The 16263-nt window shown below is 46.5% G+C and overlaps 2 protein-coding genes and 1 long non-coding RNA gene across 4 annotated transcripts in view; 2 read left to right on the top strand and 1 right to left on the bottom strand.

The window, feature by feature from the left end:
• Window positions 1-16263, top strand: part of rps4x (ribosomal protein S4 X-linked) — a 158636-nt gene that overhangs the window by 102827 nt on the left and 39546 nt on the right. The window lies entirely within an intron of this gene.
• LOC130523126 (uncharacterized) lies at window positions 2000-5506 on the top strand. 2 transcript variants are annotated; one of them, XR_008949795.1, is made up of 6 exons: window positions 2000-2205; window positions 2322-2442; window positions 2604-2865; window positions 2960-3084; window positions 3172-4038; window positions 4975-5506. It is a non-coding gene; the product is annotated as an uncharacterized LOC130523126 (long non-coding RNA). The 2 variants fall into 2 exon arrangements; XR_008949796.1 differs by lacking the exon at window positions 4975-5506 and having other exon boundaries at window positions 2015-2205; window positions 2972-3084; window positions 3172-3470.
• leap2 (liver-expressed antimicrobial peptide 2) lies at window positions 14299-16020 on the bottom strand. The gene is made up of 3 exons (XM_057028145.1): window positions 15748-16020; window positions 15330-15499; window positions 14299-15001 (listed from the first exon to the last, which is right to left on the bottom strand). The coding sequence occupies exons 1-3, from the start codon at window positions 15823-15825 to the stop codon at window positions 14947-14949; spliced, it is 303 nt and encodes a 100-aa protein (XP_056884125.1). The 5' UTR covers window positions 15826-16020; the 3' UTR covers window positions 14299-14946.

Consider the following 16263-nt stretch of genomic DNA (forward strand, 5'->3'; position numbering starts at 1 on the left):
ATATTTGTAAGTACAAGCTAGCTACCAGTTAGGCTAGCCTTGGTAATGCTAATCTAACTTTGAGCTGGTTTGTTGTTTCTCAGACGTGGAGTGATATAATGTAAACAGGCACACCGAAGATATGCGGCTTGAAACAACGTTTCCGTTTTAGAACGTCTATAGACCCCTCCCTCCCACGCACAACTTCACAGAAACACGTGCGCACTGTTTGGGCTCAGAAAACAGATTCGTACCTGTGACTCTTACGAACAAACCGTTGGTTATGAAAATAAAATGAGCACTGGCGTCAAGGGGGGTCCAAACTCCTCTTTAAGAAACTTCCAGCTGATCCAAAATGCTGCAGCCAGAGTTCTGACAGGTACTGACAAAAGAGATCACATAACTCCTGTACTGGCGTCGCTTCATTGGCTGCCCGTTAAATTTAGAATAATTTTTAAAACCCTTCTTTTGACCTACAAGGTCCTCAGAGGCCTAGCTCCATCCTACCTGGAGGCGCTAGTGACACCTTACCAGCCCAATAGACCGCTCCGCTCTCAGAATGCTGGTCTACTTGTGGTTCCCAGAGTTTCTAGGAGTAGAATGGGGGGCCGAGCATTTAGCTATCAGGCCCCCCTGCTATGGAACCAGCTCCCTGTCCAGGTACGGGAGGCTGACTCCATCTCTACTTTTAAGATCAGACTTAAAACCTACCTCTTCGAAAAATTCTGTAGTTCCAGTTACTATCATAGACAAATTATCATACTTAGGGGGTCGTCTAATTATTAGGTCACATTTTAGCTATGCTGTTATAGGCCGAGGCTGCCGGGGTCCGGAAACAGGATCACCTGACAGGCCTCTGTCACCCCACTGGGTCATGGTTTCCTCTCCTCTCCTCCCTCCCCTCCCCCCCTACTCCTCCCTCTCCTCCTCCTCTCCTCTCCTCCTCCTCCTCTCCTCCTCCTCCCCTCCCCTCCCCTCCTCTCCTCTCCTCCCCTCTCCCTACTCCTCCCTCTCCTCTCCTCCCTCTCCCTCCCCCCCTCCTTCCTCTCCTCTCCCTTCCTCTCCTCTCTCCTCTCCTCTCCTCCTCCTCTCCCTTCCTCTCCTCTCCTCTCTCCTCTCCTCTCCTCTCCTCTCCCTTCCTCTCCTCTCCTCTCCTCCCCCTCCTCTCCTCTCCTCTCCTCCCCTCCCCTCCCCTCTCCCCCCTCCTCCTCTCCTCTCCTTCTCTCTCCTCTCCTCTCCTCTCCTCTCTTCCTCCTCCTCCCCTCCCCTCCCCCCCTCCTCCCCTCCCCCTCCCCTCCCCCCCTCTCTCTCCTCTCCTCTCCTCTCCTCTCCTCTCCTCCCCTCCCCCGCCCCTCCCCCCCCCCCCCCTCCCCTCCTCTCCTCTCCTCTCCTCTGGGTCTCTCTCCTCCCCTCCCCCCCCCCCCTCCCCCCCCTCCTCTCCTCTCCTCTCCCCTCCCCCTAGTTATGGATTTTTGTGTTTGGACAGAATCCCATCAACAGTTATGAGCGATGGTTTCTTTTCAAGGTTAGCCGTAAACATTAGAAATGAGGATTGTCCACAAGCCTTTGACCATAATGGTGACGCCCTTTAGTGATCAATAAGCCCATCTTCATTTTATGCAATTAACAGGTGCAGAGGAACGAGTCAAGCGAGGGGAACCCAACGGCACCACTTTATGGGTTCTAGCCTAGAGGGGACCTAGAGGTTTGCAACCCACAGGAAGAGCTTTGGTTCCACCCACCTCTCCACTCTGAGCACAGTTTAGCCAGGCCTTCAAGTTCTGGTGCAACTTATCTTTTCCTTTGCTGAAACAATAAATACAAACAACAGGCACTAAATTATTGGCTTGCACTCAAACGGCCTTCTGCTTCAGAAAATAACATTCACATCAGCACAAAAGAAAAGGAATCATGCCATCACTGGGAGCAGCACCTAAAATATGCGGACAAATTAGAAATTGTGGTTGAAAGGTATGCTATGGGTGGAGCGAATGACTGAATAAAAAGTATTTATAGTTCAGGTCGGATAGACAGTGACACAGTCAAGATGAGATTCTACCAGGTTCTGGTCGTGGTGGTTGCCCTCTCTGAAGGTCAGGATGAGGACATTTCAATCTTGGCCTCACTAGTTCCTCCTAAATCCTCGTTACACTGCATCTCGCCCTGTTCAGGACTGCGTCGCTGATTTCTCTGTGCTCTTATTTTCAGGAGCTGGTGCCCAACCAGGTAAGCCAGTTCTTGTTACCAGCTTCTTTCTGCGAAACGTGTCTGTTATCAATGATGTAGCCCGGCTATTATGAGGCGTCTTTGGAGGTCTGACGCTTCTCCTTCTTTTGAGACAGGAAATATGGGAGGTCCAGAAAGATGGCCCTGGTATGCCAAGATAAATGACAGCAGGTTCCCAATTATAGGAACTCTGATATCTGACCAGTGGGTGCTGACAGATGCTTTGTTCTTGTCTCAGTAAGTACCATTACAGTTTAAGAAGATTTTCTTACTTTAATTTAAGCGGGAGGATCTCAGCTTTGCTACGATAAGAGAACCCATTAAAAACTAGAGTTAATGTCATTTTAAACATTTAATTGTCCAGGTTCATTTATTTTCTTCGGTTGTGTTTTCTTTAGCATTTATACCGAAGGCTTAACCGTTGATCTGGGCCAGCCCCAAAGGACAGGTTCTGATCCTGTTCCAGTGTCACGAGGAGTTTCTAAAGCTGTATACCACCCTTTGTTTGATCCCCAAAACCCTACACCGAAAGCATCGCCCTCCTGAAGCTGTCCAGCCCGGTCAATCTTTCAGATCACATATCTTCGATCTGCTTGGCTCCAGCAAACAGCACTTTTCAGAGCGGAACTGATGCCTGGATCATTGGTCTAAGCTCAAATGGTGAACTGACAGTTTTATGCCGTTTGTTTCAATCATTCCTTAACTGTTGTGTCGAGCACTGGTCAAACACTTTTTCTGTCATATGTTCAAATAGATGGTTCTGTAGTTAAGGAAAAGGGTTCAATCTTGGAAAATAATGAGTGTCAGCCTGGTTCTAATCAAACCAGAGACGACTTGATCTGTACAGGAAACTACTCATTACCTTCAGGCACATGCTTGGTGATTATTAATAATATTGTCATCATTATTATTATTATTGTTGTTATACGGGATTATTTGTCATGGATGAATTGTGTTTTTCCACAGAATACAGTAGGATCTCCACTGCTCGTTACAGATGGTAAGATGTGGATCCAGATTGGTGTGGGTTTACATTATATGTGTGAAGTGGACAATCTTCCCCTTCTGTCCGTGTCGAGTCACCTGGAGTGGATCAGGAATGTCACTGGCAACAGTCAGCTGGGCAACTGTGCTTCCACTTCTACCTCCTCACCTGGAGACGGAGGCGTTTCCCCACCTCTACCTCCTCACCTGGAGACGGAGGCGTTTCCACCTCTACCTCCTCACCTGGAGACGGAGGCGTTTCCACCTCTACCTCCTCACCTCAGCAGTGTACAACTCCTCCTGTCGAACCCCCGAGGACCAAGTGTGACAGAAGCATTTTCGGCAGCAGCCAAAAACTGAGCGCCACCCACTTCACCTCTGTCTGCGCTCTTCTCTTCTCGCTCTATGTCCTGGTTGTCCAAGCATAAAGTCACCTGAGCGTCATTTAATCGTCAAGCACAATCACAGGGATGATGGTAATTGGGGGTCTTTGATTTGAATCAGTTTTAATTTCACAGTAATCAAAGCGGGGATCGTGGTGGAATCAGGCTGTTTTGCCTCTGTGGACGGGGACATCTGTCAACAATCAGGCTGAGTCGGGAATCTAAGTTTGAGTAAATTCAAGTGGTAAAGAAGTGGAGGTGGGTCAAACCACCATGTTACTCTGGCTGTTAGAGAACTGACCTCTGACCTCTGAAAGCTTCACACTGAATAAACGTTGAGCTACTTGGGTCTAAAATAAATGCATAATCTGCTGCACGTCTGGATTCATTCATCATGATAAAGAATTTCTGGTGGCAAAGAATCACAACAAGCAATAAAGGACTCAGAGAAGAAAGCAGAGGCTGTGTATCAGTAAAATGACAAGAATTCACCCGTTTATGGTGGTAACTCAGTCTGTAGCCCAGTGGCTGACAATCAGTTCTAGGTTCAAGCCCCAGTTTGGACTCAATGTGGAAGGCGCACCACCGACGTACCCTGGAGCAAGGCACCGAACCCACAAATGCTCATTCTGGGGTGTAGCCTGCCTTTGCTCATATGCAGCGGTGATAGACTCCAGCAGCCTGCCATCACCCCAAAAGGGATAAAGCAATCAGGAAAAAAGAGTAAAATGTTAAACCACACAAAGGCATTATCATTTTATATTAAACAAAGGGAATCAGAATGTTTAACAACGTGCTGCAAACCTGCCCTAAGTTCAAACTCCAATATTACTTAGAATTGAGCATTTGGCAAATGGAGCATATTTCTTATTGGCTCCTGGGTGACCCTGTTGGGTAGTCAAGACACTTGATTGAACGCAGGACGCCACGGCGACTTTAACCAGAAAAGGTGGATGTGGACACGAGTCTGGCTCAGCTCTCAAAATATTTCAGCGCATTTCTGAAATACGGCTTTAGTGTGAGCGTTCATTGGGGCGCCACATTTCCTGTTGTTGCTGTAGGCTCAAGGATGCGGAGGGAGACGCCGTGAGGCTGCTTCTGCTGCCTGCTTTTGTTGGCATGAACACGTGGACGTCTGTTTATCTTGGCGTTTGTGCAGTATTACCAGTTTTGCAGGTTGTAGTACACAATTCCATCAGGCTTATTTTAGACATTTGACACACCGTCAGCAGAGTGGCTGTCGTGAGAAATACGGAATGTTCTGGCATTAGTTCCAGATCACCAATCCTGCGTGCGTGCGAGAAACAGAACACAAACAGTCCACACACACACACACAACACACACACACACACACACACACACACACACACACACACACACACACACACACACGCACACAAGGAGATGCCAAAAAATGGGCCAAAAATCAGTACTAGTTGCAACATTACAGTAGCTGGGGGAGCAAATATCAGTTCAGGGTGGCTTAATCATCAAAAAGGCAGGGTCTGTTGTTGGCTGTAGACTTGATAACTTGGACGAGGTGGTGAGGGACAGGATGGTGTTGAAACTGCGGACAATCATGGACAGTCCCTCCCACCCCCTCCATAACACAGTGGACAAACTGAGGAGCAGCTTCAGCAACAGACTCCTGCAGCCTCGCTGCTCTAAGGAACGGGACAGGAAGTCACTCCTGCCGTCCGCCATCAGACTCTATAACTCATCCAAACCCAGCCAATAACAACAACTGTGTAATGTTCATGTTGTAATTTTATTTCTAATTTATTCTATATTTATGTATATATGCTTATAATGCCTATAATATGTATATATTATATTATGTATATATTATATATATATGCTTATAATATATGCTGTATATATGCTTATAACATCCTAATCTTATCTGTATTTTTTTTTTTTCTGTCTCTTTACTCTGCATACGCTGCTACAGTACTATAATTCAATTTCCCCACGGGGATGAATAAAGTTCATCTTAATCTTAATCTTAAAGTGCGTGTTAGATGTGGATTAATTGAAGAGACAGTGTGGACAGTGAGGTCTCCAACGTCAAGTCATCGGTGTGATGCAGCAGAGTTCCAGCTTCACGCAGGGCGCTAATGAAACTGGAGGACACGTAGAGGACGTGATGTGACACACGCAGGCTGGCTAGCAGGCAGCACACAAAGCTTGTTTTGGAATATGGTTATAACACAATTAAAGCTTTAAAGTGTCTATGCAAGTTTGGGAGCAATGGCATATGTATAGGTATATGTGCAGCCTGTAACCATAGAAACAACCTTTCCTCCATCGACAGGCTGTGGGGAATTAGAGTGGGAAACGTTTGCCACAACAGGCTGCACAATGAGCCTGTGGTGAGTATCACGAAAAGATACCGCATTCAAATTCTGCTACTTTTTTATTTTCTACTTCAGCACTGGATCTTCTGGTTTTGCGTTTTGTTTAAAGATGCCACTCCCTCGTGCAGTGTTGGTATCGCTGATACAGTCGTTCCAAAGGACAGGCAGGGTTCCTTCATCGGAGGAATGCGAACGGTCATTGTTTGAAACATCAACACCTAAACTGACAGTGGAATTCTCACCTTCAGTGACAGTGAAGAGGAGCCAATGGCTGGAGTCATATTTGCTTGTGTTTTTTTAACAGCATGATAAACTCCAGCCAGACCCTTTATCTCTCTCCCTGAGCTTTTGTTATATTTCAAAATGTCATAACAATGTTTCTGAGGTTGCAAGCAGTTATGTTGGATATAAAACATCCAAAATCTAGATATTAGCTATAAGATGTTAAATATAAGTGTTAGCATTTGCTAATGTTACCTAGCAACCATAATCCCCACTTTTGTGATATAAAGGGGAATTTTAAAGTGCAATCCCTCTACTTTGGGTTTTTTCCTTCAGGTGTCTCCGCAGTGATGTCATGTCTTTGATAACTACGCGCATATTCTCATCTCAGGTCTTCCTCTAGGACTCCTGCCTGGCAGTTCCATCCTGGACCTCATTACTCCCAAAGACAACCTCAGCATCTTCATCTCTCCCCTCCAGCTCTGCCTCCTGTATTCTCTTTAGGAACCCTGTCTCGAAACCAACCTCTTGGAGAACTTTCTGTTAGGGTCGGTTGTAACAGGACCCGAAAGCAGGCAACACGCAGTGGAGGATGGTGTCTGAAAAGCACCTTTATTGAAGGTGATCAAGAATAGTTCGGTCCATGAGAGGCACAGAGACCTCTACAGAGTCCAAAGATAAGTCCACAAAGAAAAACTCACCACAATAGTCTAGTCACAAGAAGTCAGGGTTTCGCAAAGGGGTCAAAACACTCCAACGCAAACGGGAGTTCAGTCTTTAAATAGGAGGCTAGATTGCCAATAGACTGCAGGTGCGTCTGCCTGCGGCGCCAGCTGTGGCTGGAGAATGGCTCCACCACGCCCCCTGCAGGAAGAACCCAGCAACAAAGCTCCCAGAAGCTGGGAACCCAACATTTTCCTCACCTGAGGTGCAGGATTCACAAAAATCTCACTCAACCACCAATGAGATTGGTGCCCATGAAATTCTGACATTTTTGGACAGATCCCCAACAACTGATCAAGCTCCCTCTGTGCCGACTTAAGATGGAACTGCGTTTAACAAAACTTTCCTCAAATCAGTTCAACTGTTGCGGATGTTGCAGCCTGCATCATTCAGCCTGCGAATGGAGGGAAAAGTGAAGAGATGAAGCTCTGTGTGTGTGTGTGTGTGTGTGCGTGTGTGTATGTGTGTATATGTGTGTGTGTGTCCTCCCAACTCCTGATTTCTTCTGCTCCTAAACAGGAGAATCTCTCTCTCTCCTATACATCAATGTCACTCGACCAGTCCATCTCCTTCCCAGCATCCTCACATCCTCTTCCAGTCCAAACAAATCCAACTGTTCCAAATTTCACATTTTGGAGGCTTACCGTATTTTAACGACCATAAGGTACACTGTATTAAAAGGCGCAATCTCAGTTATGGGTGCTATTTCTGTATTTAAAACATACATAAGGCGCACCGTATTATTAGGCGCATGCTGAAACATACAGTAAAAAATGACAACGGAAGTAAAACAGTGAGTTTCGACACATTTATTGAACAAAATATTCATCCTTCCGCCACAAAACCATCAAACTTTTCATCTTCTGTATCTGAATTAAACAGCTGCGCTATTTCAATGTCCAACATCCCGAATTCCTCTTCTTCACCATCTGAATCGGACTCACCGATGTTCCGGTTCAGCGTTGATTTTGTGAAAGCTCTTACAATACATGAAGACGGTATCATAGCCCATGCGTCTACAATCCACCTGCCTATGGTGGCATAACTTGCCCTCCGCTGCCTCAAAGTCTTTGTGAAGGAGTGTTCGCCTTCCGTCATCCAGCGCTCTGTCCATTTCCGTGGCAGCCGAGAACCACGGTGAACGACGACTTCTCGTGCCCCGTTGTGCGTATCGCTACCGTGCTGGTCCTTTTTTCTCCACTTTGTGGGTCAAAGGAATGTCAAAAGTCAGAGGGATCTCATCCATGTTGGTGATGTGGCTGGGCGCGGTTATCTTGTCGCGGCAGTAGGTGCAGAAGATGGCCACCCTCTCCTGGTTAGGGTTAGGGAAGATGGCCGCCCTCTCCTGGTTAGGGTTAGGGAAGATGGCCGCCCTCTCCTGGTTACGGTTAGGGTTAGGGAAGATGGCCACCCTCTCCTGGTTAGGGTTAGGGTTAGGGAAGATGGCCGCCCTCTCCTGGTTAGGCTTAGGGTTAGGGAAGATGGCCACCCTCTCCTGGTTAGGCTTAGGGTTAGGGAAGATGGCCACCCTCTCCTGGTTACGGTTAGGGTTAGGGATGGCCGCCCTCTCCTGGTTAGGGTTAGGAAAGATGGCCACCCTCTCCTGGTTATGGTTAGGGTTAGGGAAGATGGCCACCCTCTCCTGGTTAGGGTTAGGGAAGATGGCCGCCCTCTCCTGGTTATGGTTTGGAAAGATGGCCGCCCTCTCCTGGTTATGGTTAGGGTTAGGGAAGATGGCCGCCGTCTCCAGGTTAGGGTTAGGGAAGATGGCCACCCTCTCCTGGTTAGGGTTAGGGTTAGGGAAGATGGCCACCCTCTCCTGGTTAGGGTTAGGGAAGATGGCCGCCCTCTCCTGGTTATGGTTAGGGTTAGGGAAGATGGCCGCCCTCTCCAGGTTAGGGTTAGGGAAGATGGCCACCCTCTCCTGGTTAGGGTTAGGGTTAGGGAAGATGGCCACCCTCTCCTGGTTACAGTTAGGGTTAGGGAAGATGGCCGCCCTCTCCTGGTTAGGGTTAGGGAAGATGGCCGCCCTCTCCTGGTTACGGTTAGGGTTAGGGAAGATGGCCGCCCTCTCCTTGTTAGGGTTAGGGTTAGGGAAGATGGCCGCCCCCCTCTCCTGGTAATCCGCGGGCAGCCGCTGCGCAACAGTTGTCCTCGCGCGTATGGAGAGATGCCGCCTCATAAAGCGAAAACACTAAGATTGCTCGATTGCCATTTTGCATATTCGATGGCCTGTAGTTTAAAGTAAGCCTCATTCATACGCGTCTCGCTTGACCGGCGCCATTTTAGGGGATCCTTACACGTAGGTGTGTCACTAATTGATTGGCGGAGCGTTTACCGTAATGCACCCACCAAAGGCGCACAGCAGATTTTGGAACTCATAAGGCGCAATTTTTGAGAAAATCTCAGTGTTTTAGGTGCGCCTTAGGTGCGCCGTGAAAATACGGTAATTTATCCCAGAATTAATGCAGGAGTTCTTCTGTCACTATACAGAGAACCTCTGGAGAACCGTGGGTGACGGACAGATGCGTTTGGTCCTTATTGACAGGAAGGTGTCTTCCTGCTAACGCCAAAAATGTTAGAAAGTTAGTGCAAACTACCTGACACCTAATAAAGCCTTTTTTTAAACTGTCCAGAACTGCTGTGTTGCGAGTTGATCCCACGACACCTGTGTCATAACAGGCTGTGGATGGATGGTCAGATGTCTGACAAACAGTTTGGACACAGCAAAAACAAGCTCGACCTTCTCGTGACAAGAGAAAAATGAGCTCTGACTTGTTAAAGTAGAACCAGATGAGGGGTGGGAAGCATGTGGAAGTGTCAAAGGCCCTATATGGGAGCTTCTGCGTGGAGGGCCGTGTTTAAATATGACCGAAGGTGAGGAGGAAGCGAGGAGTTTACATGTTCTTATAGGATAAGGATAAAAAACTTGATCCCACATCGGGGAAAGTACACGTTACAGCAGTAGCCCGTGGTGTACAATACAGAAAAGTACTAAAATAAAAAAATAAAGACTCTTATATTATGTACATTTCTATGTACATTGTACAGTATATACAGAAATTAAAAATTATGTACAGAAGGAGTGTCGGACAGTGTGAAGAAAAATGAAGTTGCAAATAAGATGTGCAAATAAGACCTTCCAGAGGTAGGATGATTAGTTAGTGCAAATATGCCAACCCTGGGTTATTGGTGCTACAATTAAGTGTTGTGCATGTTGAACAATCTGACGGCAGTTGGGATGAATGACCTGCGGTAACGCTCCCTTTTACACCGTGGGTGTAACAGTCTGCTGCTGAAGGAGCTGCTTAAGGCCCCCACAGTCTCGTGTAGGGGGTGAGAGGGGGTGTCCATAATTGATGTCAGCTTGGCTAACATCCTCCTTTCACCCACCTCGTCAATGGAGTCCAGAGAGCAGTCCAGGAGTGAGCCAGCCCTTCTGACCACTTCTGATCACTTATGTTCACATTTAATTCCAACATAACCCATGGTTGAACTTTTTTTGGATGTTCTCTCACTGAACACCTGCCTAGGAAGGTGCTGATCCCCGTTCTGCTGCCAAACCTCCCCGACCCACCGCGGCATGACCTTCACAAGGCCCCTGAAGGTGGCGCTGTGGGACGGGGCACCGAGATGTTAATCACAGATGCTCAGCCTGGGCCAGCCTTTGCTCACCAATTGTATCAGTCACATGTGTAGTCCAGCAAAATCACACTGTCATCACCATGGTTACGTACAAACTCCCAACTAAATCAGCTGAGGAGTTCAGTGGTGGACTAAATTAGAATTTAGGTGGATTCACACCATTTATGTTAAGGCTTAATGGAGCACACCTGTTGGTTGCTAGCTTTAGTCTCACTGAGAATAATCATGGTATTTGTCCCTTTCACATCAGCAAATTTGTGATGCATTTGCATTGTTTAATCATCTTTGCCAGTTTTGTTCTTAATCAGTCTAGATTATGGGATGGTTTTAGCAAAAAGGCATTTAAAGGCAGAGCAAGTGGTGAAGAAAACTGAGGAAGAGAGATGGGGCAGAAGATGAAGTGGTTTAAGTGAACACAATCAGGACAGATCGATTCTAACAGCTGAATACTGCTGCACCCTGGTGGCCACATCCCAAACTGTAACACTTAGGAGAGCAATTTGTTATTGGGGTGCCTCTCTAGAGGAGAGCACCCCCCTTTGTTCTGGGGTGTGCCTCTCTAGAGAGACCCCCTTTGTTATTGGGTGTGCCTCTCGAGAGGAGAGCACCCCCCTTTGTTATTGGGTGTGCCTCTCTAGAGGAGAGCACCCCCCTTTGTTCTTGGGTTGCCTCTCTAGGGAGGCCACCCCTTTGTTATTGTGTGCCTCTCTAGAGGAGAGCACCCCCCTTTGTTCTTGGGTGTGCCTCTCTAGAGGAGAGCACCCCCCTTTGTTATTGTGTGTGCCTCTCTAGAGGAGAGCACTCCCCTTTGTTCTTGGGTGTGCCTCTCTAGAGGAGAGCACCCCCCTTTGTTCTTGGTGTGCCTCTCTAGAGGAGAGCACCCCCCTTTGTTATTGTGTGTGCCTCTCTAGAGGAGGCACCCCCCTTGTTCTTGGGTGTGCCTCTCTAGAGGAGAGCACCCCCCTTTGTTCTTGGGTGTGCCTCTCTAGAGGAGGCACCCCCCTTTGTTATTGTGTGTGCCTCTCTAGAGGAGGCCCCCCCCTTTGTTCTTGGGTGTGCCTCTCTAGAGGAGGCCACCCCCCTTTGTTCTTGGGTGTGCCTCTCGAGAGGAGAGCACCCCCCTTTGTTCTTGGGTGTGCCTCTCTAGAGGAGGCCACCCCCCTTTGTTCTTGGGTGTGCCTCTCTCGGCTTTTACTGACTGGCATGTAGACGCTTTGGTGTAGAGACACAAAACTTTCCTAGAACCTGGTTTAATTATGGGAATCAGTGGCAATGATTTTTCTTTAGTCCTGGGGGGGTAAGTATATATTTGCTTTCAAGGTCTTAAAATCCCATTGTAACTAATAGGAGAGGTCTGGAAAGGTCATGGAATTTAACCCCCAGTTTGAGGGCTCGTAGCTCCGGCATACATTCACCTAGAAAGACCGTTCCAACTTTAAAATGTAGCCGCAAAGGTTCTGAGTCATCATGGAAAATATAAAAGCTCTGTGTCATGAAATGCCCCCGCAGATATCATTTATTTTGCACCTGGAAATGTCCTCTCGACCATTGCTGGGGACCATGTGACCTGGAGCGGAGCAGCAGAAAAATTCAGATGGGAAATCTTCCAAAAAACCCGCTATAAATCTGTCCCGGAAGCTCCTAGATTGATAAAATAAATAAATACATAATTTTGTAGCTATAAGCCTCGAATAATTCGCAATCGTCAGTGTGAGGACGTTAAATTAACCAGCGCCCCGTAAAACAAGCTAAAGCGCTCTCTCATTAACTCAATGCAAAACAGAGCGGGAAAACAGCTCGGAACTGACAAAAGCTTCATGTTTATTTAGTTGTTTCTCCATCACCAGGTTAGCTAAAATGATTAAACTTGCCACGGTTTTATTTCAGTCTCGCAGTTCTAACGATCCCAACCTCGATAGAAGTGGACGGCCTTAAGCGGTCCAAATAGGCATTTGAAAACGGGTGGTTCTGATCACGAATCTGCGTGTGGGGAGGGGTGGAGCAGCTCTCAGGCAGTGGGAATGGGAGGGGCTGCAAACAGGCATTGGTGGGGGGGGCAGCCAGGAGGTCAGGCACACCCTCACAATATCTACGCAATTGTCTAGTTTATTTGATTTATTTTTAAGTATGCTAGCTTTAGCTTGAGTATATGAAGTATATTTGTTGGCTGGGTTTTCTGAACAATCATCTGCACTTGTATATTGTCTTTGTGGGCTACTTTATTTTTTGGTAGCACTTAAGATAGTTTGTAACTTGTGTCAGTAAAGAAAGGCCCCAATTTTACTGCTAAAATCCAACGTGGCTCCAGTAATTAACAGATTAAATGATTCATTTTGCAAAATGTTGAAAGAACACTGTGTGAATTGTCGCGTCGCTCTTGCCAAGACAACATTTAGCCACACCATGTTAGCAAACATCTTTCACAATAGCTGCAGAAAGAACAGCAAACAAACCTTTAAAAAAAAAAAAAAGATTGCGAAAATGTCCAAAAATAAATGATCTCACCAGTTGTTCAGACAGCAGCACATTCTGACACGCAGTTTTGAAATTTGTCAATATGTGTTGACAATCTTTGGCTTGGGCTATCCGCTAGCATATTAGTGTGGCGGGGCCCAGACGGGGCTCGGTATATCTCCTTTCTAAGTCGACAACACCACCCCAGGAATTCCACCTGGAGAATTATCATCAAGGCCGCACAAGTGTTTTCTAATGAGGAGAAGAGACTGGTCCAATGTGCAAAATTAATACCTTTATTTCCGGATATCCGCTAACAACAATTGCTAAAATACTCTCACACACCCATTCACACACACTCAACATGCAGATATTAAATTCATATTCAAGATTTATCAATTATCTTTAAAACACCTGCACCCCACAGGGTAGGATCGGCACCACTTAGAAAATAACAGAAAACGTACACAATAATAGAACCCAAATAAACATACAAAAATAACCCACACAGCACACAAATAACACAATTAATCAAATCCAAATAACATGCAAAAATAACCCACACGAGCAAAAAGCACACTTAGTCAAACCCAAATAAACATGCAAAATAACCCCCGCAACAAAACATTAAACCAAAATAAAGGCAATCCTAGTCCTCCAGTTCACTCACACACTCGCACTTTAGATTGGACCCCCCACGATGATACCTCGCAGAGGTAGACAGGAGTGACAGTCGGGAGCATACGTGATAAACGCGATGCGGAGGGCACGACAACAAGAGCAGCCAGTGCAGCACAGTCTCCTTTTAAGGGGAACACCACAGCAGCAACTGCCCCAACAATTAAGGTGATGGGCAGCGCATGAACTCCATGCTGCCACATTAGCATTGGACATATATCACTTTAAATGGAAGTGAATATAGGTGTTCTTTAAATAATTCAGGTGTCGGTGGGTGAAGTAAAGGTTTAAGATAAATGCAACAATGTTAAATCAACACATCCCAGAACTCTCTTTACGCTGATGAGCAACATGCTTTACTAAACTCTGACCACTAGGGGGGCAACATTTATGGTTATAATATTTGACGGAAATACCATTTTTCTATTCAACTTAAGTGGCTCTGGATGTCTGAAACATTGTACACTCATCACCTAAGTGGCAGAAAGTTGATGTTTAAAATAAAACTAACATTAATAGGTGCACAGTTCTCATATATATATTGATTATATATATATACTTGCCTTACACACAAGTCCCACCTTTAGGGCGAAATTGTTTTGAATCAAATTCCTTGGTTGACTTTTTCTAAATAAGGAGGGTGTGATGTGTTTTATGCTTTTATTTTGACATTTGTCATCCGCCATCCTTTACAGTACATACAGCAGACACAGTACAACGATAATTACAGGTTTGAAAGTGCGGTCCGACTCAGATGTTTCTCAAACAGGCTGAGCGTTGTGAGCGACCCCCTACCAGAGCGTAAAATAAACTCTGCAGGTGATGACATTAAAAGTGACAGGCGGAGAATGAAATAAATATGATTTGACTGAACCCACAAGTGCGCATCTACCAGAAATAATGTCACCATGTGGGGTTATTTGCAATTTTATGCCATTTCCAACATAAATTCTGATCAAAAACAAACAAACGTTGCACTCGGTTGAGATTTGCATCAATATTTTGTAAACTCTTTATCACGTACATAAATTCCATTTTTGAACTCAAATTTCCTTAAATTGACCGTTTTCTGGCTGCCGGTGTTGGATGTAAAAATGTACGTTTCATTTCTGGGGTTTGGTCCTTTAAGTCAGAAAATCGGCCTGAACTGTTTTTGGATGTTTGCTTTCGATTTATAAAAACACTTTCCATCATCCATAAACCCAATCTTGCATATAAATATAAAGGAATTCTTTAAACAATGTGATGCGTCCCGCAATGAGAACACCTCCAAAGTCGTTGGTTCCTGAGACGTTTAATAGTTGGCGATCTGTGACGGAGAGCGTTGACTGAAGGAGCAGTGTCCTGCCCTGTGGGAGGGTGGGGAACAGGAAAATGAATCTTTACTTTCATAAGACTGTACGCTAATAGATGGCAGTCTAAATCCCAATACATTAGCATAGCATAGCAGCATGTCATTTTACAGCCTTATGTGTCATAATTACATGTCACTATACTCCTGGTTATCATTGTTGGATGGTTTTAAGCCACCTGACTTGTTTCAACATCTAATTTAAACAGAAGATGAAGGGGCAGTGTTCCATGTTTATTATTAAAACTGAGATTTCACTGCGCCTAGCGTGATTGTGGCTAACGGTTTTAGCGGGGAGATGCATGAATTTCCTGTTCTTGGCTCACCTGCAGAGCCCCGTTGAGCATTCGTAGCTGTTCTGGCAGTACGCGCCAAAAGGTTTACTGTTCATAATCCTCCACAGGGGGGTCATCCGGGCTATCCTCCTCTGCACCTGGACCCTGTTTCCATCTGGCGCCCTGTCGGGTCCGGACGGGACCAGGGGACCGGCACATACCTGAACACAAACACTCAGGTGTGAGAGATTTTACAGACGTCAGCGTCCTTTAGTGACCATCTATCATCTGCAAATGTGATAAAATCCCTTGTGCTGACCTTTGACCTTTCCTCCCTTTAAACCTGTGCTCTGAAATGCACTTATTTATTGACTTTCCCTCTCATGCAGCTCACTTTTATTAACAGGAAAACGCCTCGGATGAAGCGGCAGTCCGCCGAACCAACTTTCGCAAAGAAAAGTGCGCTCACCTGCTGAGTCAGCAGGAGCAGCGCGAGACACAGCACCGCCGCTGCTCTCCTCTGGGTGACAAAGACTCTCCCCTGCATCTTCACAAGCTGGCTGCTGTCTGCGTCCACTCAGGATCTCCTCCTGAAGCTCGTCTGACTCTGGGAACCCCCGAGCTGTGGCCCCAGCTGGCTTTTATACAGACGGCCCACGGCCCCTGGGGAGAGGGCACGAGAGGGAGGGGAGGAGAGAGAGAGAGAGAGAGACACAGAGAGAGAGAGCCAGAGACACAGAGAGGGAGACAGGCCAACCGGTGTCATCCACCTCTTTCTTTATCTCCTTTATGAACCTGAATCGAGGCAAATTGAGGCTCGTGCGTCTCCTTGTAAGCATGTGCACAACATGCACAGGTGGAGCAGAGCCTGCGCGCACGTGATGGTGAAGGTATGGTGGCGTAAGCCGAGTCCTGAAAAAAAAGAGGATTAAAAGGGCAGAGGTCACGTGCATGCGTGTTTGTCTGCGAACTGGAGACAAGATAA

The sequence above is a fragment of the Takifugu flavidus genome, chromosome 3, assembly GCF_003711565.1.
Source record: "Takifugu flavidus isolate HTHZ2018 chromosome 3, ASM371156v2, whole genome shotgun sequence".
NCBI classification, from domain to species: Eukaryota; Metazoa; Chordata; class Actinopteri; order Tetraodontiformes; family Tetraodontidae; genus Takifugu; species Takifugu flavidus.